This window comes from Camelus dromedarius, chromosome 1, assembly GCF_036321535.1.
Source record: "Camelus dromedarius isolate mCamDro1 chromosome 1, mCamDro1.pat, whole genome shotgun sequence".
In the NCBI taxonomy this organism is placed as follows: domain Eukaryota; kingdom Metazoa; phylum Chordata; class Mammalia; order Artiodactyla; family Camelidae; genus Camelus; species Camelus dromedarius.
Genome location: NC_087436.1, coordinates 86,594,289 through 86,619,260, shown reverse-complemented (window position 1 = coordinate 86,619,260; position 24,972 = coordinate 86,594,289). Strand labels below are relative to the sequence as shown.

Here is a 24,972-nt window from a genome sequence, read left to right as displayed (position 1 = left end):
AGAGATTCTCACTGCACCCCCCACTTTGGAAGATGATTCTAACATAAAAGGTACAGCCACTGACGGTGTTCCCTGAGGAACTGGTTACTTTGGAAGACAAGCACAAAAATGGCCATAGCAAAGTATCTAGAAATATTCCTGAATGGAGTACCCAGACCAAAGCAACTCCTGACCTAGCAAAGTTTCCCATTTCTCCTTCACCTTTGCCCTAGAACACAGTGTGTTCTCTAATTGTACTTTATGAAAACTTGTTCAGCAGTCCTGATCCACCCACCCTGGGTTAGATCTCAGGCCACTCCGTTCCTGGTCTAGTGCTTCTGTTCCCACGTCACTTCGTTACAGAGTTTTAAATACTGGTGTGACACAGCTTCCTTGAATGAATGTGCTAAATGCTTCTCAAGAGCTCTTGCTTGCACTGAGGAAGCACAAAATGTTCACGAGAAATTACTCCTTTGTTTTTCTATAATTAGCTGGTTCTCTTCCTCTTCTTGATTCTCCACCTAATGATGCATTGACTTGGCTGAACAACCACACAAAAAGATGTGGGAGATGGCATTCATTACACTATGACAGAAATATTAGCATCAGGATGGAATTTCTGCCCCAAACCCAGGATTGTTACTTTCTCTGCTAGTAGCAAATTCTAAGTATCTCTAACATGGTTCAGTGATCACTTCCTGATTATTTAAGAAAATCTATCTTTTTGTTTATTGCTCTATTTCTAGCCTGAGCCGGTCATTATCCTGGCAGGCTGCTAGAGAAGAGACTCACCTCGAGGTCTACTTCCTTTGCATTTTAGGGTAGAAGTGGAGAAGGTAAACTGATTTTCCTATCAAAAGTGATTTACCTTAAACCATGTGAAAAATGCTTTGAGATGGTAAATACCACCCCTGACATCCTATGTGTACAACAGCCTTCAGCCCACCCTTCCTTAATCGAATGAGTCTTTTGTCTGACGACGTCTAACCCTCCTTGTGTCTAATCTTGTTTTCCTGGGTGGAGAAGGGAGGGAGGCTGTAGTGTTTCTATCAACAGGGAGCCAGATGCTGGTTCTCTGGAAAGCATTGGTTAGTTTTATTCCTTTTATAGGTACACACACAACCCCATGGGAAGTTACAAAAGATTGGGATATGGCCACTTTTCAGGCTCCATTATTATCTTCTCACCCTCTCCATCCTTCCATTTTCTCTAACTCAACTTTGCACCCAACACCAGGCTCTGCCGTCAGACTCAGGAGGCTCAGTGCTGCCTGAGCCCCACAGAAGTGGGCAGCCCTGAGCACCTTCCTTTGCACTACCTCCGCGCCTGATGGAGTCTCACCAAACCACACTCTGCCACACAGCCAAGTAAGAAAAGGTCTTTGTCACTGAAAATGGAAAGAGCTTTCAATGAGTAGCACTCTTGCTTCATAAAATACACAATCTGATCCATCCAGTTCCTTCTTTCAGATGATGATATGGGGAAGGCAGTGACCTGGGTGATCCGAGACAGCATCCGAAGGCTGAGTGGGGCTTGCCTACAGTGATTGCTTCTCTAGTCTCATTCAGGATGTGAACTATTAGGGGACACAAAGTATGTAAAGAAATTTGCATAGCAATTGGTTTCAATCAGCCATTGGCTAAATATAAATGTCTCATTAAAAAAACCACCACCAATCACAAAACCCCATCAAAAACCCACTCCCAAGCCCAGCAGCCAGAACACAGAGAAAGGGAAGGTGAGTAACACCCGGGCCCTAAGGGTGGACGTCTGGATGGCTCCCAGGGCTGGGACTCTATGGTTTCTGGGCTTCACCTGCACCCTTGTCTACTAGACTGGCCACAAAACCACTGTGTTGAGTGGGACCTCATCTTCAAGCCTAAGAGCCGGGATCAGCAGTAACAGAAAAACATTTCCGGCAGCACTGTCTTCTGCTACTTACAACCACTTTTCCTTCGAGTTCTGCTGCATTTGGGGCTCCTACCAAGTCCAGGTGAAATGCAGGGAAGAGACACACGTTACTGGAGGTGAGGTATGAGACCAGAACCCATGCACTTCTTTTCTGAATGGATTAGGGTTCATCTCTGGAAAACCACTAAATTGCAACTCAGGTATAATTAATCTGAGTAGGTCTTCCATTTTAGAAAAATCAGTCAATCCGCTTGCTCTGCCAGATGGCTTAAGCCTGGTGTCATGGCATGTCATTTGTTTGGTTAAAAGCTCTTCCCCCACGTAGCCCCGGTCTTGATTCATCTGTGATTCAAAAGCTGTGATTGAAAGAGCCTTCAAACTCACAGGTGTACAACTCACTGGGGACACAAGACAAAAATTCAAAATGTAGGCACCATTAGCGTCCAGTCTCATTATTTTCACATGGCCAGAAAAGGCAAACATGAACACATTGGAACAAGGACCCTTTGGGAGTAGAGAGAGAGAAAAAAAATAAGGTAACCGAAGACCCTCAGTAGGGACAACAAGTTCTGCAGCTTCTGGAAGTAATCAGAGGGACAGAGCCAAACAGCCGATGCACATTCGTGCAGTTTTACCTGGCCAAGTCCTGGCGTCCGCCTGGCTGAAGGGGATCCAGAAAGAGGATGAAATGAACTTGGTCCCACTGAAAGTGGGGTCAGTTCCAAGGGCTTAATCTGTTTCAATTTTTTTTTTTTTACTTTAAATAAAGTAGATTTCCTGACTAAAATCCGATCAGCCATGTAACCATCCTGCTTCATCAAAGAAGCTCTGGTGCTTTACAGAAACCACACGAGTTAAGGGCACCTTCTGGCACAAATGGGGCCACAAGGGCCCTCTGTCAAGCAAAGCTGCCCGAGGCTTGAGTCTGGACTAGAGAAATGTCACTGTCCCCTTGTGGAAGGTCCCTAGCAGTATTCCCTACCCTTCTGGTCCTCCAACCACACAGAATCTCAAGAAGTGGGGACATGATTTTACTCCCATCCATAAAAAGGAGAATATAAATATTCACCCACTGAGATATGCCTGGGCTGATAAAATGCACACTTGTTCCCCAGTTCCTCCTTTTCAAAGGACTCGTTTTAAGCATAAGATTTTAGAACTTTGGTAAATAACATTTTAGAACTTTGACATTTTTCTTCTAGTAGCATAGGCATGCTTCATACAAACATTCTTTCATTTGTAGAAAACGATTCAGTCCTAACTTGTTTGGTTTAACCCCTGCTCTGATCCCTTAGGATGTATATATACAGAAGCCTCCAAATACCAAGGTTTTTGTTACTGAAAACCGATGCTATATCAAAGCCACTGTTCACCACGTGTTTCAAGAGTGTGCTTTCAGAGGGCAGTGACAGTTGCTTCTCACAAGTGGCATGGGGGCCCACACTGGGGGTCCACACAGCGAGGCTGCCTGCTCCTCTGACACTAGCTGGAGTTAGAATTAATTTCTGCCACCCTTGCATGGGTCACCCATGCCAAAGGTTGAGTTGGCCGTGTGGCTAAAACTGGAAATTTAGCATTTTGAGTTGCTCTAATTCTTTTTGCTCAGTCTACTAATCAACACCAAATCCAATGCCATTTGACTAAGATAAAACGGCACAGCCACTACACTGTTCGTGCCAACAGCTCCAAATGAAAAGGGGCTCCCCTTAAACGGAGTCTTACCACCAACCCCCAAGTCAGTACCACACCAGCTTGTAAAGCTCATGAATAAGGGTTACTGCACTAGAAACAGAGCCTTCTGTTGGAGTCATTGGCAAAGGGTGGTTACAGATTTGTGTCCTCCCTTATTGGGGTCAAACATTTGTCTTTGGTAAAATAAGGGCGTTGGATTAGAATCTAAAAATAACTGGCAGGAATACGCGTTCTATGACCTCAGGATTCTCCAGTGGGTGGGTGGAGGTGTCAGCGGAGTCAGGATACAGAATAAACTTCAGCAAAATGCTCTCTAAAATCATGTTGACTTGGCAAGGTCATGTTAAAGAGGCAGGGTGGAATAACATGATTTCTCTGAGGAAAAGAACGAATGATTTGTGCCAAACTATTCACATAGTGGAAAGTTCTACACTTTGGGAAGATGAGATGTGGTGGTTTCTAAGAAGCTGATCAGCATGTTCCACTGCTTTTTTTCTGAAAGAAATTTATAGTTCATCATTCTTTAATTCCAGTCTCTAACCATTTATGTGTAATGGAAAAAGCGAACATCTATTCAGTTGCATGTCAGAAGCTCTTAGGATCACCAAACAGTCCTGAAGACTTAACAGTAAGATACTCAGACAATGGACTTTATTAAGCTCAACAGAGAAAAATATACATGAATTGAAACAGAAGGCCTTAACACTTAGTAATAGCTTTAAAATCTGTAAGCTCAGCCCTAGTCATAAAAAATAAAATAGGCCAAGAAGCTTGAAAGAACACAGATCTAAATTTTTAAAAGAGGCAAACACTGAAAATGTTAACACATGAAATGCTCAACTCCTTTAAAAATATCTTTTAAAGTATAAATAAAAATTTGGAGAATTAAACTTGCACAGATAAGTTTGGACAAAAGAAAAAATAGGTAAAGGAATATTTGGCAAACACACGTACACATAAATCAGCTGCTCCAGATGACATGTATCCCCGGGGAATAAAAGAATTTGACTAATATGTTTACTGAACAATGGTGCAGTAAAGATGAATAATTATTTCTGAAAAATTATCTTGCACACAGGGGGATGTCAGAAGATTGGAAAAAGACCAACACCACGTGATAGTGATGGAGAAAGAAAACAGAAGGAAAGGGTAGTGAAAAATTAGTGTATGGTATATGCAATTGTTGGTTTAAAAAATGTGGAATATTAGGGAAGCAAAATTTAAAGAGTTCAGGATACCAGGGATGAATGAGCAAGAACAGTCTGCATTTAAATGACCACAGATGAGTCTGAGATGATTGTGAAGACTTCAATACAGTTCTCACTGTAGTTATAAACCTATAAAGGGATGGGGGCGGGGGCAGCACTAAGTTGAACATTTAGCATCTTGGGAAAGATTTTATTTTCACTATTAAAGACTCAAAAGAGGGGAGGAGCTGAAAATGGACAGAAATCTCAAACAAACACGGTATTAAGCCCAGTCATAGGGAGGTGTTTCAGAAGGTGTCTTAACAATCCCCCAACACGTAAGTCTTCATCTAGACCCTGACGGATGAGCCAGGACAGGGTGTTACAAAGTTTATGAATGGCACTCAGGTGGGGAGACGTGAAACAGGAGGAAGAAAAGTAAATAAATTAGGTTAGACACAGACACATCTGCAATTAGAGAGAATCCACTGAAAACAGAGAGCGATATGAACAGAATGGAGATATTTAGAAAGCAATACAATTTGGGAATGAGAAAATTAAACATAAATTCACACTGAGCAAGGGGGGTGGGTGTGTGAAGAGGAAGGCCACTGGTATTTGAGATTTTATTGAAAACTATATTCAGAGCATGTGACCGAGAGTGACGTTAACCAGGTAAAACTCCCCCTGCTTCAGGAATAAGCCGGCAAAGATGAAAGCAGAAGTAGCAGGAACCCACCTGCACCCGGCCCACCCAGACACCCACCCTTTTCTGTGGGAGTCCTGGGCTGTAGGAACCAGCATTTGCACATCACAGAGAAGACAACCGAGGCCACAGAGGTTAAGGCCACGTGAGGCAGAACGATAGAAAGTGCTAGATCTAGGGTTTGCAAACAGCACAGCCCAGCTCCAAAGTCCACGCTTGGCTGGATACCAGATGCCCTCATGGCTCCCTCCCTCACTGCCTTCTAGTTTCTGCTTAAGTGCCACTTCCTTTATATAAAAGAGACCTTCTTATATCAAGAAACCAGAGTACGGAGGTGCTGTTTGATTTCACACCACTTACTTCCATTTTATATACAATATGCCCTCTCACTGGAATATGTACTGCAGAATCCTCAGGGCCTAAAGCATGCCTGACATGTCATAGGTGCTCAATAAGTATTTGCTATTAAACTATGCACTTCCCACAAATGAAGGCGTTCTTTTTATTATTAACTAAAAGCACACTAATTCATCTACCAATGGTTGTCTCATTTGGGGAAAAAAATCACTTATAAAACAAAATGATAAACAGGGGATAAGGACTTCTAAGAATTGAGAAGTGTCTTGCTGGATTTTTTTCAGAATATTAATTTATGTCTACTGGATCAAGCTGTCAGTCTGTTTCTGTAAGGTATCATTTTAATGAACGGAAATTCCTTGCTTTTGTGAAATGTTAAAGAATCTGAAGGAGAACCCAATCACTGGGCTCCTTTGAGGTCTATGTGTCTTGATCCAACCACACCAAGAAAGTAAGAGATGGATGTATGAGCAAAGAATCCAACTGAAACGTGGAAAACAAATTCATCGCCCCGATGCTTTCTTTACTGATACCAAGCAGCTGAACGGAGGATTAAAAAAAAAGATTGACCATAGCCTAAGCTCTCTGGTTATTTTGTAATTAAACTATACCTGAGTTGCAGAGAACACTTTTTCTTTGTCTCCTTCACCTTCCCTAGTCCTGTATTTGACACCATTCCTGTCCAGTTGCCATTTGGACTTTTTAATTCTCTGAAACAGACCAAGTGTTTGGGGGCTTTTTATGGAGAATCAGTACCTCTCAGGGGGTTAGTCATTCTTTTGTAATGTTAAAAGGAGTTATCATTCCCTGATGGGGTTGGGCTGCTGTCCTGAGTAGAATCCAAGGAGACCAAAAGAGGGGTTACCTCTTCAGGGAGGAGCCTTCAGTTATCAGACACCGACACCACATGGGTATCTTTTTTAAAGAGAAAAATGTGCAGGGAGCAAAGAAAGGAAGTTGGCTTGTAGTGTAGCAAAGACAGAAGTATAAAAAGAGCTACCCTTGGTCATTAATGCTCATGTGGCAGACACGGTACTGGGGCTACATGACCTCACCTGGTCCTCACTCACCCTGTAAGGCTGCTCTCGGAGAAGTTAGGGCAGCTGCCCAAAGATACGCCCCTAGTAAGGGGCAGGTCTATGCTCGTGATCATACATTATGTAACCTGCACATCCCTGATGACATTTCAGACTTTCACAGGGTTTGTCTCACGGGGAGAGCAGGGTGGAGGAGGCTTCCACTTTTGATGGTGCCCAGATGTTTTTTAATAACAACTGTAGCAGCATCTTGGAGGGAAGGGTTATTCCAGATGTATCTGGAATCATCAGAATCCCTTTGATCCTTTTTAATCTATAATCAATTAGCTCATGAGTCCAAAAAACATTTTTGGCTAACCACTTTAAAGAACGTCTTTAGGACCCCTTGTAGTCTGCCCCCTTATGCCTCACTCCAGTGGGAAAAAAAAAAAAAAGTTGTACAGGATAGAAAGCTCGGTCTCCAGCTTAGTTTTAAATGGCCAGAGAAACGACCCAAATGTTTCACCCAGAAAGATTTCATCCATAAAGCAATTTACTTTCTGGGTTCAGAATCCATCTCAGACCCCCAGCCTGGCTCTAATGAATTGCAAAGGCCTGGAGCAACCTGAGATACACCTCAGCAACACCATCTCCATGGCAACAAAGGAGAGGCAGTGGAGAAAAACGCCCTGGTCCTAGTATCGGGATGCCTACATTCCAGGCTGGCTGGATCGTCTAGGGGAGCTTCCTTAACCTCAATAAATCTTAATTTTCTCATCAAGAAGATGGGCATTCACTGCATTTGCTATGAGGTTCAAATGAAGTAGCTCATCTATCATTACCAGGGCTAATGTTTGCAGTGTCCTTATGCTGTCCCAAGCATTTACTAAGTGCTTCATGTGTATATTTAAGTACCTACCTCATGGGGTAAGAATATGGTTAAGAACTGATCTAAGGATGAGAGGCTTGAGGCCCAGCTGAGGATAAGTAATTAATCTATCTGAGGTTACACAGCTGATAAGTGATGCACCAGAACTTGAACTCAGATCTAAGTCACTTCAGAGGCCACGGTTTTAATCATGATCAGCTGAAGCCTGTAACTGCTTCATGATTGTGTTCTGCCCTGCCTCTCTGCCCCCAATCTTTGGATATGAAATCCTTGGAATTATATGAAAATCCTTGGAATGCCATATGCAAATGTAAAGCTTTATTATTGTCAGATGGCCCCAGGTTGCATTTGTACAAAATTGCATTCTCTGAGCATGCCCAGATGGTCACACACCCTCAGAGGACACACAATTCCTAATAGGCAATGTGTGTGGTCACGTGCATCATTTTATCACATCTATGGCATCACTTTGCCCAAAGCTGTTAGTTTGAAGTTTTAACAACTACCTCTAGTTTTATGGTTTCCTGAGGACACATTAAAATAATGAATGCATTATCATTGTTTCCCTCAAAGTGTCATGACTTGTTCCAGGTAACATAGCTTGTTACTGGCAGGACTGAGTCATTTGGGTGAATTACTAGGCCTCAGTTTCTGCTTCTATAAAATGGCCAGATCAGGCTGGATCATCTCCACAGCCCCCTTTGACTCTACAAAAACTACAGTTCTGGGCCACAGAGTCCACCAGCCAAATAACATGCTAGATCCAGCCTTCCTTAAGTTGGGAAAGAGGGAAGGTGGGTAGGAAAGGAAGAGAGGAAGGAAGTAGGAGATGCAGGTCAAGGTATCAAGACAAGGAGCTAAGTGAGGAATGACTCCAGGGAGGAAGGGTAGGAGACAGTCCAGAGAGGACCCATCTGTGGAGGTGGAGCAGTGGCGGGGGAGGGGGGGCATGGTCCACTGACAAATGGTTCAGGCCTCTCCCCCAGGCTTCACCTTGAGATGCTAATCACCCCTTTCTCAGCTCAGGCAAGTCACTTAGCTGCCTTTTCAGTGAGGGAGGGAAGAAAGGAAGGAATATGTGGTGGCAGCAACTCCATTTTCCTGATCTCAGCCTGTCCCTGCTCACCAAGGATGAAGTTTAGTTATTATCAAATTTCATTAAATCGGATTCCATCTATTGTAGGTACACCATTATTTTACAGAACTAGGAAAAAAAGGCACTGTCCATTATCTTTGTATGGCATCATGAATAAGATACAGCCTGCCTCCTATTTAGTGTCTTAGAATTGATGAAGTATTCTTATAACTACTGCTATTACTAATAATGAAATCTGTCATTTCAGGGTTGGATATGTACCAGGAATTGCATTAAATGTTTTATATAATTGCATTCAATACTCACAACAATCTGAAATAGGTGTTACCACCCCCATTTATAGATGAGAAAAGCTCAGAGAGGTTAAGTAAATTGCCCAAGGTTTCCCAGCTGGCAGAAACTGAGTCAGCCCAACCCCAGAGCATGTGCCTTTAATCACCAAGTTATCTATCTCACCTCCAACCTTTCAGTGGGCCACTTGATTATGGTTCTCAGGAAGACAAAAGGGCTTACTCATGGTCGTGGGGCCCTGGCTCCTACCTCCCTCTTCCTCTTCCGGGTAGAACTGCTATGAAGGAAGAGGGTGCATCCAGAAGACTGTTCTAGCTCCGGACATACAAGAGTTAAACATAGGAGAAGTGGGCTTAGAGGGGCACCAGAATTCCCAGAGCTGGTTCTGTAGGGAAATAAAGGAGAATGAGAAATAAGGAGGGAGGGGAACATGCAGATACACAGTTGATATTTCAGTGCTCATGCAGCAAAGGGGGTTACTGTAAGACTGATGATTATACTTCAAGGCATGCATGAGCCCCTCTGAGAACCTGGCTGGGGACCTAGCAACTGTGAATTCATGATCGTGGGTTTTTTTTTTTTGAAAAGAGGACTCAAGTTCTAAATGCTTCAAGTTTCACAACCCTGGACCCTCCCCACAGGACCCACTCTTGGCATTTATGAAAGCAGGTGTGGTCGAGGGTAAAGAAAGCTGAAAGAGAGTGGGGAACACATGGGCCATGTAAATGAAGGAATGATGGTCAAAAAGGGGGAAAATAACTAAGAGAAAAGATGTCTGGTTCTTGCCCGCAAGTTGTTGTTGGCCTGCAGACATGGGCCATTTCCTGCCCCGTTCCTTCCAAGGCCAATCCCACAGACTGGTAGTGGGAAATGTCCTCTGTTTACTTTAATGAAGGGGTTGTGTTCTGATGCCAACCAGTCCTGAGAGCCTGCTCCTCCGCAGTGGTCTCCAAAGTGATGACACCCATGAGGAATGTGGGGGGACTGTAATAGAACTCTTATGTAGAATCTTCTGACCCTTTAATATTTTTGTATGTCTTGTTATACATGCATGTAATTTATAGAGAATTATACATATGTCACACATATGAACAAGTTTATTGATATAGGTCTGTGATGAAAGAAGTTGGGAGATTATCACCTTAGGGAGCAGATACTTCCCATCCCCTTTAACTTCTCCCTCTTAAAGCTTCTGTGTGACATCATCAAAAAACCCCATTTTGGTCAAAATTAGTTAAATTCACACATTCTTCAGTGTTTTTGATCTTGTCTTCCCTCAACTTGATAGTAAATTAAAATAATTGCAGCATTTCTCTCTTTTTCAGCTACTAACCCAGTTATTTGGAGTTTGCCAAAGCTATTTTCCTCAGAATTTATCTCAAGAACTCTTTTGCTTCAGTGGAGTCAGAGGGAGTTGGGAGGACTTGAGCGATACGGCATCCAGTTGCAATGTGTAAACTTTATAGTTTGTTTGAATCATGAGCTAAATAAAAAGTTATGAGTCAACAGGGAGTTTGAACTGATTATTTGATATTAAGGAAGTGTGGTTGTTTTGGTGTGATATTAGTGTTATGGTTACATTTAAGAATCCTTATCCTTTAGAGATAAATATTAAAATGTTTGCAGATTAACTATGCTTGAGATTTGCTTCAAAGGAGGATATAAATCAAAAAAGATACCCATGAATCATAAATTATTGGAGATGGGTATTAGGGTACATGGGGAATTCCTTACACTCCACTTTTCCATTGAGATTTTCATTATAAAAAGTTAAAAATAAAAATCAAACACAAAGTAATCAGTGAGGCCTGATGGTTAAAACAAACAAACAAAAACCCCACCAGTAACAACACCCCCCTACAAAAAGCTCACTTTGTCTTTCATCCACCAGACATAGTTATGTGACACCAAGAAAGGTAGACACAAATTCCCAAGCATTGGAGTGGTGCCTTGAAGCCCCCTGAGTTTTGCATTTAGATCAGAAATCAAATGGTTTGGGACTGGGACCAGAAAGCAAATGGCTTGCTTTACCGCTGGTCAAAGAGAACTGGTTAATTCCCAAGGAGAAAAAAATAAGACCATTAAACAGGATCACTATGGTCTTTGGACACAGAATCATTACAAAGCACCGTTTTGATGAGTTAAGTGTAAATGAATCGGGAACATGCGGCTTCAATTTCCTTCCAAATACACAAGTTTGTAGATTTAAGGAAAAATGCCCTATGAGACATGTGCTGAGCTGCAATGCTTTGAAAGACCCTGAGAATCACTGAACCCAGATGGGCTCTGGCTTTGCTCCCCCAGACTGGACCACTGGAGTAGGATATCTCCACTTCACCCCATTTCCTCTGTAAACGCTACCTCCTTCCTTCTAAATCCTAATCTAAACTCGTCTTCAGATTCTCAAAACATAGCACAAGAAAAATCAGAGGTCAGCAGTTTTGGTTTTTTTTTTCATCCTTTTCAATTTTGATGAAAAAGAAACAATTTCTTTGAGACTCAACTTGGAAGGCATTTCCTGGCAAGCTCGTAGAGTTCACCCTGTTGGTTTAAACTTGGAAAGTGTTGGGAGTAGTTAACACAGCGCAAATGAAGTGAGGAGGAAATGGATGCTGAGGTCATCCCACTGTGCTCCTCTCCCTCACCCCTCTTCCTCCTCATTCATGCAAGAAGATTCTACAGCAACAACCTAGACGTGCCTTGTGTGGATCTCCGTTTAGTACAAAGCCTGGAAAAGAGATGCTTCCCCAGGCTGTGGAGTTCATGGCCAAGTCTGGCTGAAGCCGTCAGGGAGAAGCTGGTGCAGCGGCCTGACCTTTACCTGGAGAAGGCGAAATGGAGAAGTCGGGCCAGGGCCTCGTGCATGATATACGAAACTAAAGCAAGCTCTCTCCTCACTTGAAAGCCCAGAATGCCCAGCTGGCTGTGATTTAAGGCTCTCTTTGGCCTGTGAACCACAACAAAGACAGGAGAATTTGTCAGAGGTGTGTTTTGCAGGTTGGCCTGGGAAAGTTCTGCTAGGAAAGTGGTGGGTGGCTGGGCTCCTTGGACCCGAGACACTTGGTGGGTGTTCTGTGTCTGACTCCCGACCCTACCCCTCTTCCCAGGAAGGACACACACAGGGCTGCCTCATAACTCCTGCTGCTCTTGGCAGTTTCTCCAGGAGACATCCTTCCACAGCCGTGAGTGATTCAAGTTGCAAAATTGGAGTTGCTCATTTTAATTTCCCGAGCATAAAACTCCAGGGGGAATGAACCTTCCTGGCTTAGAGCTGCTCTCTCTACAGAGGTCAGGAAAGAGTAAGTTTTCTCTCCAGATACTGGCACAGATACTCTTCATAGTGATGCCAGCTCCAAGCCAAGAATATCTGACTGTAAGCTAGAAAAAGGCAGCATTTCCTGACTTCCTGAGAAGCCACACAGATACCTAGCAGTAGCACTAGTTTTAGGAACCTGTCATCCTCCAGCGACTGTGCCTGGCTGTCTTATTGATAACTGCATCTCAAAAACAAAGGACTGTTACCTACTTTGAAAAGTAAGGCTCCAACTGACTGTACGCCTACTCAAAACTCGCTCAGACATGACACCATGGGCATGAACACAGCATCCACCAGAGTATGAAACAAAGTGAGAAGTATCTTCAGGGGCTGTAGGAGCTAGAAATTTGAAAGGCTGGGGAAAGATGACAAAACCTTCAATTTTCTGTAAATGGCTTTTGGGAGTTGAAGGGCACCATAAAATGCATCTTACCAGCCCACCAAACTCTAAGGTTTTTTTCCCCCCTGGGATTCTTGCTAAATAGAATATTTAAAACAATGTTACAAAAGCCATGGGAGATCATTGACCAGAGCAGCGACCATCTCAGCACAGTGCTGCTTTCTGCAAAACCTGAGATGAGGCCAGCTTACATCCTTATGAGCAGGGTCACACTCCCTTCCACAGAAACCAAACCAGGGTCTTCTTGATCACAGCTTACAATGTTTAGGAACTGGCCAAGACATAAGGCAAATTCACTTCGTTTAGTTCAACTTACGCCTGCCCTGGGCAGCAGCTAGGTGTACAGAAATTAAATCTCTCAAAAGCTCTCCTTCTAAGGACTCACCAGGCAGAGGAGATGGAAGCTGCCGAGGATACACAGCAGAGAAGACGCGGGGAGCAGAGGGATGTTTTCCACAGTGGAAGTCAGGCTGAGTCACCATCTGAGCTGGATTTGAGGGTTCTTAAATTGTAGTGCCAATTTAAGGATCACGTGCGGAGCTTGTTCAGAGTCAAAATAGGATGGCCCCCATAAGAATCACCTGGGGAACTTAAGGATGACAATAGATGCTCCCTGCCCAAGATTTTTGTTTTAGTGAATTGATTTAGAGCCTAAGCATCTGTATTTAAAAAAAAACCCAAAAACCCAGCCCTCAGTTTTTATGTGAGTGGTCCTCAGAATCCACGCTGCCCCTTCACCTACAAGTCTCGTCATGCGTGGGGCTGTAAATAGGTCCAGAAAGATAAGAAGGCTCGTACGCATGAGACTCAAAGTCTGTTTCCTAAATTTGCTTCAGGGTCTAGGAAGTTCAGAAAGGATTCGTGGGAGTTCAGGGGTGAGGGCTTGTAGATGAAAGCACTGCCTTTGATCCTTATGGTATGCTTTTTGTAGACCCCAAGAGCAATCCTAGACTCCCTGTCCCCTAACCTATGGATTGGGACTCCTTTATAGCAAATACTCTGGTTTTAGGCTTCTGTGGAATTCACTCTCTTCTGCGTCATAGCCACAGGTGCCAATGGACATGTTTAAGGAAGGGGCCTACCAGGGTCATAAACTATTGGCTCTCAAGGCCAAACCAGGCAGGCTGAAGCAATCTGCTGGACTGGACAAGGTGTTTTTGTTTTATTTTGGGTTAAATTGAATTTGAAAGCCTTTAGATACCATATATATATATATATATATGGTATGTATATATATTACCCCCTCTCAGCAGTTGACCAGAGGCCTCACCACTTCCTTTGGACTCATACCTGAATGGTTCACATATTTTAAATAATTCCTTCCTGGTTTCTGTAGGCATTTGAGTTTGTGACCCCCAGGGGCCATATCCTAAATCCGACTCTGTTTACAGGATTAGCTCCTGTTTTTCCAGCTGGGCCCCTAGGGAACAGGATCCAGGCTGAGCACCTTGGTGTCAGAGAGAAAGGAAAACCCAGGAGCTCTGGGTCTGGAAGTTCAGGGACACAGGACAAGCCTCACCCAAGGCCGGGATGCCAGAGCTAAGCCTGGGGTGGCGGGAGAAAGCCTGGCTTCCCACTCTTCCCGGTGAGTCCACTCGGCCTTCGAGATCCCAGCAGCCACAGTGGCAAGAGAAGGGTCTTCACCTCCCCTCCCCATGGCCTCTGCTTCCAAGAACTCTAAGCAGACCCAGCACTGCCACTCACTGCTCTCAATTGTTTTCCAAATGTTTCCGATACCCACAGCCACCTCCCAACCTTTTTTTGCCAGTGCAGTTGACCCTGCCTGACACGCTGTCTCTGTCCAGCTCTGATTGTGTCTAATTCCTCCCTAATTACTTCAACATGCCACTCAAACCTCCCACTTCTCCAGATGCTTTCTCTGATCAATTTCACTGAAATGCATGTTCTCCACCTCCTCTCAACTGATTACCTACCCTACTGTAAAGACTCACCCCCTTATGCCTTGGATCATTGTTTATATTTCTTATCTGTATAAATTGTCTCTTCTCAGTTAGATCCTCAACTCTTCAAGGGTGGGCACCATGATTAATTTTTTACTGCCTGTGTTCCTTCCAGCACCTGCCACAGTACCTGAAATGTGGCATTAATTCACTGATTAGTTCATTATCAGCACCAGCACCAGGGACTTGCTGCACAGAACTCTCATAAAGCATCCCCAGCAACAGGAAGCTCAGATCAGTTCGGGAACACTGTCCCAGCATTTTCCTGGCATCATGCTTCCTGGATGGCTTTGCATTTCAGAAAGAAGGGCCTACTTCCATTCACTCAGTTATTCAACAGAGAAGTTGCCTTTGATTCATGTACTTGTAGAAAAGGAAGCTGTAAGCCAATATAAAGAGTCCTCCTTCAATTAGGCTATAAAAGGGAAAGTAACGATGGAAAGGCTCCTCATTAGCACCTGTCAGGGGTTGAATGATGCCCCCTACCCCCGCCAAATATACGTAACCCAGAACCTGTGAATGTGCCCGTATCTGGATAAAGAGTCTAACAGATGCAATTAAGCTAAGCTTCTCAAGATGAGATCATCCAGGATTATCCAGAGGGGCCCTACATCTAATGACAAGTATCCTCCTAAGAAGAGGAGAAGACATAGAGGTGGAGAGCAGACACAGTGGAGTCCTCATGAAGGTGGAAGCAGAGACTGGAGTCATGCAGCCCCAAGCTGGGGAAAGCCTGGAGCCACCAGAAGCTGGAAGAGGCCAGGAAGAATTCTCCCTTGGAGACTTCACAGAGCGTAGCCCTGTTGACACCTTGATTTCAGGCTTCTAGCCTCCAGAACTATGAGAGAACAAATCTGTGTTGTTTTAAGCCATTAAATTTATGGTAATTTGTTACAGCAGCTCTAGGAAACTAACATAGCAGCTTAAAGGCCAGCAGGGTAGAGGTGGGGCAGTGGTGGGTGGTGAGAGGATGGGGAGGCATGCTTTGGTGCCAGATTTCAGAGATACCAATTTCAGCATCCATCAAGAGAGAGGAAGGGAACTTTTCACAATCCCAACTAATTCTGCCATTGTATATTTTTCTAGAAGAGCTTCCACAATGTCATTATCAACCCAGAGATGCTCGCTATACAGGCTTAAGCCAGATACTTTCTCTTTGAACCTTCTTCTCCAAACTGGACCAGGAAATCCTGAAATGAAGAGTCTTCAAAACGAATGACCTGCCTCCAAGGACCCAGGTTATTCGTTTTTCCCTCTACTTATTGAGTATTTATTGAGCATCTACTGTGCTGGGCGAATTGGTTAGTCTGGCTAATTATAACAGAGGCACTGGTTATCACCACGTATCTAAACACGTGGGGATCTCTATCTAAATCTGACCAGCCAAGCTTTCCTAGTCTGGGTTCTTGGACTGTATTTAATGTCCCTCTTTTCATTTGTCCACTGACTCTAATTTACACATAAGCCAACTCTTGCTCTTTTTACCTGTCTGGTGAGTAAGGAGGACTACATTTTTGCAAGTGCTCCAAACGCTGAGGCACACACGGCAGCACTTTTCATCTGATTGCTAGAAGCTATTCGCATCAGTCTGCAATCCTCTTTCAAAGCTTAGTAATGAAAAGAGCCAGAAAAATATCACTGTAAAGGTTGGGGATATGACTCATTTCCTCTTATAAAATGGACACAGGTCATGGAGGAGAATGTCTTTCTTTTTCAGAGATGCATGGTAAAAATCTTTAGAGATGAAATGTTACGATGACTGCAATCGACTCCAAATCACTTCCGTAAAAAATAAAATAAACGAGGCAAAATTGGCAACATGTTAATTGCTAAATCCAGGTGACAGGAAGATGGGTGTTTGCTGCATGGTTCGTTCTGCTTTTCCATGTATAAACATTACCAAAAATAAAAACAAAAGGGATGTATATTTTTTCCATATAGGGCTGTCTCGCCCCTGTACTGATACTCCATGTGTTTTCAGGCATGGAGACTGTCTCAAAAAGGGATGATATCTGGTCACAATTTAGAAATGCCCGACAGAGAGTGAACATCTGTGCATGCAGGCTCTGTTCTTAACTGTTCTTTGGTTCTATTTATGGAAGGAAGAGAAGACACATCTATTGAGGAAAAAGCAGAGAAGCAAAAAAGAAAGAAAGAAAGAAAGAAAGAAAGCAGTGTTGGCACAGAAGCAGGAAAAAAAATGCCTCATTGGGAAAGCACTGCATCAGTAAGATGGTGTTTTTTTGTTAAGTCACAGACAGCTCTGCACGCTGCTTTAAACCACTGGCAGGGTGTTTTGTCCAAGTGCATCTAGTGTATGTGGCATTTATTCCTCTAAACAAACATACCAGCCAAGGAATGGACTCAGGTCCCACCCCTGACATACCCGACACACAAACACAGGCAGGCAGGGGGAGAGGGGGACTCACAGTTCTGAGTACAGGAAGTGCAGGTGGCCCACATTGTCAATGTAGTTGGCAGGGCTGAGCCAAGGCAGGACCAGCAACAGAAGTGCCTTCATTTTCCAAGCAGGATGCTGCTTTCTTCCTGGCCACCTTCTCTCCGTCAGCTGCAGGGGCCCAACCCAGCCCAGCCCCTTTAAAACACACTTGCCATGTTCCCACAATCAGCAGATCACAGAGAATGAGACTTAGAGCCCTTAGCTGAGCCACGCTGATAAATCACGGGCCCGTAAGAGGACTGTGCGCTCTGATTCTCAGATGGGGAGATGAGAGAACGGAGGAACCCACCATGGTTGGCGAGAAGGCTTAGGCTGAGAGCAAGCAGGCTGATGCCCGGGAAAGGGACCTGCCCCTCCTGCAGGATGCCGACTGGTTCTCGGGAAGCAGCTGGTACATTTACATCACTGGCTGGGAGCAGATGGGCTGGAAGCTAATCTGTGTTGGAAGAGGGCATGAACATGGCACGTTCGGAGCCCACCGCGTGAATAAGCAAACGCTCAAAAGCTGTCCTACGGCTTGCTAGAGGAAGACCCCGGACAAAATTAGCATCTTTGGAACACAGTCTGGAGATCTGAGCTTACAGTGAGCCTTCCTCAGATATTGCAACACAGGAATGTTAATACGAACCAACCCCACTCTACATGTATATTTAGAATATGCATTTAAGATATTTTCCCTGTCACTCTCCCGACTATACTGACAGAGGCTAAGAGAAGTGACAGCTTCCTTGTTAATTTTGCAAACTGTCCCTATATAAGAACAGGCTGTGTCATTCTCTCTGAGACTCACAGAGAACCTTGATAGACAGACATAAAATTCTGTCCAAACAGTGCATAGCCTCATATTCTGGGGGGGGGGGGGAGTTGCTCCATTCCTCCTGCTCCCCTGAGTAACTGAATTAAGCCCTCTCACTAGCTGTAGGATCCTGGGCATTTCATTGAAGCCCCGAGCCTCAGTCATCTCATCTTTGAAATGGAATCAATAAAGCCTTATCAGCCTGGTTCTGCAGAAGCTGGACCACACCATCTCTTCCAGCTTCGAGATCTGTGATTCTAGACTCTACTACCTTCCTTAACACCAGGACTTTGCACGCCTAAGCTCTGGAATGCCCCAGAAGCCCCAGGTCTCCTCTCCTACTCCATATTTAAGAAGAGTAAAATCCATCTTGCTAACTGAAGGCCTAAATCTTAATAGAAATGGCTCAAAGGGATAGTTATATTAATGACAACCAAGCTATTACAGCAAATTACATTTCACAGGAAGAAGACCAGAGAAAAATCTATGGGATGAGACCAACTGTAATAAACCGTGTAGGAATCTGGCGTCAGAGATCTGCATTTACCTGAGGCAAGGCTAAGACTTAAACTCCACTAGACCCTGAGGAGGTACAGACTTAATTTCTACAGTTTGGATCGGAGAGAAGCAACCTTGATAAAGCCTGACATCCATTAATTTATAATTTTTAAGGCCCTAATTTGAATTCCATTTCCTTTAGGTCTGGTATGCAAGAGTGTGTCAGAGCTGGTGAAGAGCAGGAAAGAGGAAGTTAGGTTTGGAACTTAGATGCTGGAGTCAAACAGGTTTGAGTCTGAACCCTAGCTCTGCCACGTAGGAGCTGTGTGACACTGGGCATGTTCCTTAACCTCTCTGAACTTCCGTATCCTCCTCTGTAAAGGAAAGACAATAGTATACTTAACTCACAGTGTTTTTATGAAGGTGGAATGAAATAATGCCTATAAGAACAAAAGACTCAATGAGTGTTAGCTATTGCTATAAATGTCGTTATTAATAGCCACTAATGATCCTGGATAAGCGTAGTTGGCAGCTCAGCACCTGTCTCCAAGAGGCTTTGCTCTTCTCATCCTGGCTTTTCTTTCCTGCTGCACTATTAGGGGCATGACATGGTACACTCCTTTCCTGCATACAGAGCTGCACAGAGTCCTGGAACATACTCTTCTTGAATGTCCAGGATCTACTGTGTAGCACATAACTCATAAGCAGCATCATATATAATATAGGCATGGGCTTCAAGGTGTACTAGATGTATTTCTTATCATCTTGGGCATGTCATGGTGCTTCTCCAAGTCTCTATGGAAAATGAACAATGCCTGCCTTTCACCTTGCATTTCAAAAGGCTATGACATTGCTGGGTATGAATACAATACAGAAATAAAGGTACTGTTTTTTGTTGTTGCTTCTGTCACTCTTGCAAAAACTGCTGCTTTCCTATTCAACGTCTAATCTCTTCTTCTTTGTAACAGCCCCCAGGGTTGTTCATGGTGGTAATGTACTTGGTCTCTCCCACAAGTGGGCGACCATGTAACACAATGCTGGCCAATGAGTTTTAAGAAGAAATTACTGGGTGAGACATCCCAGAAAGCTCTTTAAAGGAGGGAGTCTCTGTTTGCACATTGTATTTTGCCCTTCCTGCCTGATGCTTTATGCCTAGAACTTGGATGTGATGCTGGAGCTTGAACAGCTATCTTGAGACCATGAGGTGACACATGGTGCTAATCTGAAAAGAGGAAGGAGCCTGGATTCCTGATGGCATCAAGGCAACATCATATGAGTTGTGGACTTCCTAGCCTCAGACGCTGTGTCAAATGAGAAAAAGAGAACTTTTACAGAGTTTAACCAATATAACTTGAATTTTCTACTACCTGCCATCTGATGTAATCCAAACTAATACAATCCCTTGGGGATAAAAATCCCACCTTCAAATGGTCATGGATTGCAGCAAACGATCCTAACCCTAATCCTGGCCCCCAGCCTTTGCCTGTCTGATTCTTACTTATTCTTCAATGTCATCTCAGACATGACCAATCACCTCCTGTTTTCTTGTTTCTTTTCACTAGACAGGGGACTCCTTGAGGGCGGGAGTTCTGCTGGTCCTGTTCTCTATTATATCCTCACCACAGTGCCTAGAGCAGAGTAGATGCTCAATAAATGTTTATTGAATGAAAGAGAATTCAACTCAGTTAAAGAGTCCATTTTTTTGGACCAGTCTTTCTTGATCACAGGCAAATTAGCAAAAAAGGACTTCAGACTTTACAAGAGCCATGGCAGGGGTTAAATATTTATACATATAAATAATAAATGTCCAGAAAGAAAGGAAAAGCGTAAGGGAGCTTTCTGGGTATGAGTGTTGTGGATGATGTGGTTTCTTTAAAGAATTACTTGGAGATTAATCTGATGGACACTCAATAATTCTCTCAAAAAGTAATGCAGGGAACTGCCTCATCTCTTCCATGCCCAGGAGAGATAAAAGAGCAGCTCTCTACTAGGTAGGGCCAGGAGGAAGCTGGGTTCAAGGCTGGAAAGTCACATGAAGGATGTATGTCAGGCACAGTGAGTGGAGATGTTGAGCCAGGCTGAAATGACCAACAAAACTTGTCACCCACCCACCGTTCTATAGAGTCACACCCCCCTGGATCCTCTCTCCAGCAGTAAACCCCTCCCCGCCGTGTGGACAGCTAGCTGAGCCTGTGCTGCACTAAACACACTACAGAAAAGAACCCCTGAGGGAAGAGAAGGTCAGGAGAAGTTCCAGGGTAGGTCTTTGGAGAAGAAACTTCCAGGACGTTGGGTTTCAAGTTAATCAAGAAAATAACCCCGGAGAGCCTTCAGTCAGGTGTGCCAGTGACATCACATTTTCATTCAGGGCTGTTTTCAAAACTGAACAACGAGCTCTCTATCCGAGGTCGTAAACACTGAAGACGGGTCAGCTTTATCATCTCCCATTTTTACTAACTGCCACGAGAGAGAAATTACAGGGCAAAGCGACTCGTCCCAAGAAACAATTCAACATGCATGTGTTTTCAAATTCTCTTCCTTAACCTCTAAAAGGTCATTTCCCAGAGGCAGAAATCATGACTTGTAGAGATTTTTCTCTCATTCTGGTCCTGGCCTCTTGTGGATCCTTGATAAATGTTATATATGCAGATGATGATATTGCAAAATGAAGATGGCGCCTTGAGGCTAACATAACTCCCACTCAGGATTAAGGAAGGAAAAGCTTTGCCTCCACACACCCTCCCACTGCTGGCCTGGGTCAAGAGACACACATCGAATTGGCCCTTGGCAGTGCCCCCACCATGACCACTGGCAGTGTCCCTTGGTTAGGAAGGCTGCCATTGGACTCAGCAAACCCATCACTCTTGTGGGAATTCTTTACAGGAGGCTCGTGTGACGGGAGTCTGCAAGCATCTAAGAGGGCAGAGGTCAACAGAATTAGCCAGAAGATTCCGAACAGTAGCTCACATGTGCAGATTTACTCCCACAGAAGACCTCTCTGGTCTGAAGTCAGAAATAGTTTTCCAAGTCATCACTGGTCTGGTCAGTCACGCATACCCACCATTGGTCCTAAATGTTTTAGTTAAGGATTTACATTCAACTTAGGGTCTGAAGTTGTAAAATAACAATGTTTACAAATGAAAATGAATTCTGCAGAAAACAGGCAGCACCCCTGACGCAGGGCTGCTGTTACTATTAGCAGTGATCCTACAGACAGGCCGTGAGCAGAGCCCTAGAAAACATTTCTGGAGCACACAGCCCTTCCTCACGGAACAACCGAAACATTCTAAATGTTATTCATTTCTGCAAGAGCCTTGTATTCAAGGAGCCACCTGCAGTAAGTCCCCATCATGCAGGTGGAGAAACCTATATGTGGGGCTTCCCGGGAAGCCAGGGACTGTCAGCTCTCCAAGACCCCGGGGAGGGTGTGTGTGCATCCTCATCAGTCTCACGGTGGCTTTCAACCAGAGTTGCACTTAAGTTCTCCATACTAGTTCTCAGCCGGCCTAGTTTCTATTCATCAAAGCGGCACTAGCGGAAGAATGTTTTTTAACTTATTGTATTTTAAACACTGAAACCAAGAATGCAAACTTTATAAACAAAGCTACCTTCTAGGGCAAACATAAGACAACCCTCCCATCCAAGCAGCCACCAACCTGGAGGCCTCACATAGACATGGAAGGAAAAACACTTGTCCCCTTGGGAGCTCTGAGTTTTCCCAGTTTAAGGGACTCCAGAGGTAGTAACTACTTCGTCTTCACATCTTTTCCAAGGGGAGGAAGAGGTCGTCTACTGGCCCAGTCACAGGCCCAAGAGAACTCTGGAGTCGGGCTCTGGATTAGCTCCAAATTCTTAATCCTGGCCAAAAGGAAAAAAAAGAAGACATGCCCAGGGAACAGGGAGGGGGAAAGGAAGTGTATATTAAGCATTTGATGACTAACAAATACAATCTATTTTTGGAAATGTTGGTTTCAACCTACTTAGGAAGCTGAAGTGTGGAGGGAGCCAAGAACGAGTGTGGAGGCCCAGCACCTTCCGGGAGAGTTTCCCCTCCACCCAGGGCTGCCCACGGCGCCTGTGAAGGCCGCGGAGGCTGCAGCTCAGAGAGGTGATGAAAGTTTGGGGTTCTTTCCTGACTTCTGTTTTGCAGACATGCATCTCATTATCAGCTGAGCATTCATCAGGCCTTCCCCCAAGGCTTCCTTGAGGTGTCCGGGTCACTCAGCCAGCATGGGCAGGTGAATGAAATTCCCACTCCAGGCAGCGCAGGCCCTCCTGTATCACCCCTCTCCTGGGGGCTCCAGAGACGCCCCGCTGCCTCTTCCCAGCCCTTCCCTGGCACCACTGCTGTCCTGGCCTTGCTCCCAGATCCATGTGCCACCTTATCCCAATTTTTAGGGATAGCCTTGACCCCAAATCAGTTCTTGATGAGGGGATGGGGAGGGGCTGCTGTGTTTTCACTGTCTCTCCACAGGCTGCTTCTATTTCTTTCCTTGTCTCTCTCCTCTCTGCTCCTCCCCTGCAAACCTCCAGTGGTGGGCAGAAGGATGACCACCCCCCTGCAAGATGTCCACCTCCTAATCCTCAGAACCTGTGAATGTGTTACCTCACATGGCAAAAGGGATTTGCAGATATGACTAAGAATCTTGAGATCCTGAGGAAAGGATGCTGAATTATCCAGGTGGATTCACTGAGTGGATCCCAATGTAATCGTAAGTGTCCTTATATAAGAAAGGCAGGAGGATTAGAGCCACAGAAAGAGATGTGAGGATGGAAGGAGAGGAAAGAGAAAGAGGGAAAGAAGGAAAAGGAGAGAGAGACTCTACACTGCTGGCTTTAACAATGGAGAAAGAAGGGGGATGGGTAGAGCTCAGTGGCAGAGCACACGTTTAGTGTGCATGATGTCCCGGGTTCAATCCCCAGTCCCTCCATTAAAAAGTAAAAATAAAAAAATGAAGATGGAGAAAGAGGCCACCAGCCAAGGAAGGCGGGTAGCCTCTGGAAGCTGAAAGGGATTCTCCCCTAGAGCCAAAAGGAACTACCTTCCCAAGCCCTTGATGTCAGTGAGACCCGCGTTGGACTTCTGACCCTCGGAACTGTAAGGTAACACACTTGAGTTGTTTTAAGCCACTAAGTTTGTGATCACTGGTTACAGCAGCAGTAAGAAATGAATACAGCACCCCAACACAGATGCATAGGTGGCAAAAGACGGGCACATGGGGAGGGAGGTCTATTAGGGCCTTTTCTCCTCCCCATGCTCCTCAGCCCCCTACCCCATTGTGGCCCCAGACTTGGCCCTGGCCCTGCACCAGCACCTGTCGGCATCCACCTCACCTCTGACCCCAGACCAACTCCCCTGCAGACAACGCCTCTCCTCCCTGGGCAAAACTTGCAGCAGAGGTCACAAATAGACTCCCTTGCCCCTTCTCCTCTGCCTGCACTTCCTTCTGGGCCATCAGAGAAGAGGTGCATCCTAGTTTAAACAAACACCAACAACAGCAGAGGCTCAGAGGCAGCCCACCAGCCTGAGTTAGATGCGTCTGGCTCAACATCTAGGGGAGAAAAGTGAGTTCACCGAAGTACTCAGCATGGAAACCACGTGCATAGCATTACACCCAGGCCACTGCTTTGGACACAAACGTCCACGTTAGAGAATCCGCATGTCTCCAAAGACAAAGACTCAGCTTCATGACTGGAAGAATGTGACCTTTAGATAAAAACACCTGCACCTGCCTCTTTCCCTTGTCAGAACAGGAACCAAGATAAACACCAGCTTCCAAATTTCCTCTTACAAAATAACTGTGGCATTATTGTTCGCGCTTTATTAAGCGTCTTAAGTGCTCTAAGAGAGTACCTCACGTGCATGAGACCCGGGCAGCCGCTGAGGCCGTCCACACGAAGAATGTCAGGAACAGGACGGTGTGAGTGGACAAAATGAGAGGCAGACAGGTGGAGCGGTGATGTCGGCCACCAGCAGGGGTGGTCCGACCACTGGCTGAAAAATTTGCAGAACAAATAGGTCGGAGGACAAACGTTTTCTAAATTTCTCCTTTTGAAAACTTAGTTGAAAAAACCTCACATCTCCCCAAAGGACAGGTGGGTTTTGCCAATTCCCATAAAGAGGAAATTTTAATACTCATGGGCCAAACTGGGAGATATTTTTTTCTCAGGTAAAAAACAAGCCATGTCCACCAGGACACCTTTTGGGGAAACAGGAGCCTCAGAGCAAGCTGCTCATCAGATCTTTCCAGTATCTTTCACATTTCAAATGCACACAAATGAAATAAGCTAGTCACAGAGGACAAACATTGAATGATGCTTCTTCTATGAGGTTCCCAGAGCAATCAAATCATAGAGACAGGAAGTAGAATGGTGGTTTACATCGGCTGGAGACGAGGGAATGGGGAGGTTATTTT

General features: G+C 44.7%; 1 protein-coding gene across 6 annotated transcripts in view; it reads right to left on the bottom strand.

The window, feature by feature from the left end:
• Positions 1-24,972, bottom strand: part of LNX1 (ligand of numb-protein X 1) — a 167,521-nt gene that overhangs the window by 70,071 nt on the left and 72,478 nt on the right. Inside the window, exon 1 of one of the 6 annotated variants that reach the window (XM_010992835.3) lies at positions 17,231-17,605. The exons of the other annotated variants lie outside the window; for them this stretch is intronic. Coding sequence (XP_010991137.2) covers positions 17,231-17,322 — 92 coding nt within the window. The 5' untranslated portion in view covers positions 17,323-17,605. Of the gene's footprint in view, positions 1-17,230; positions 17,606-24,972 lie in introns of those variants that run through there. 6 annotated transcript variants of the gene reach the window in all.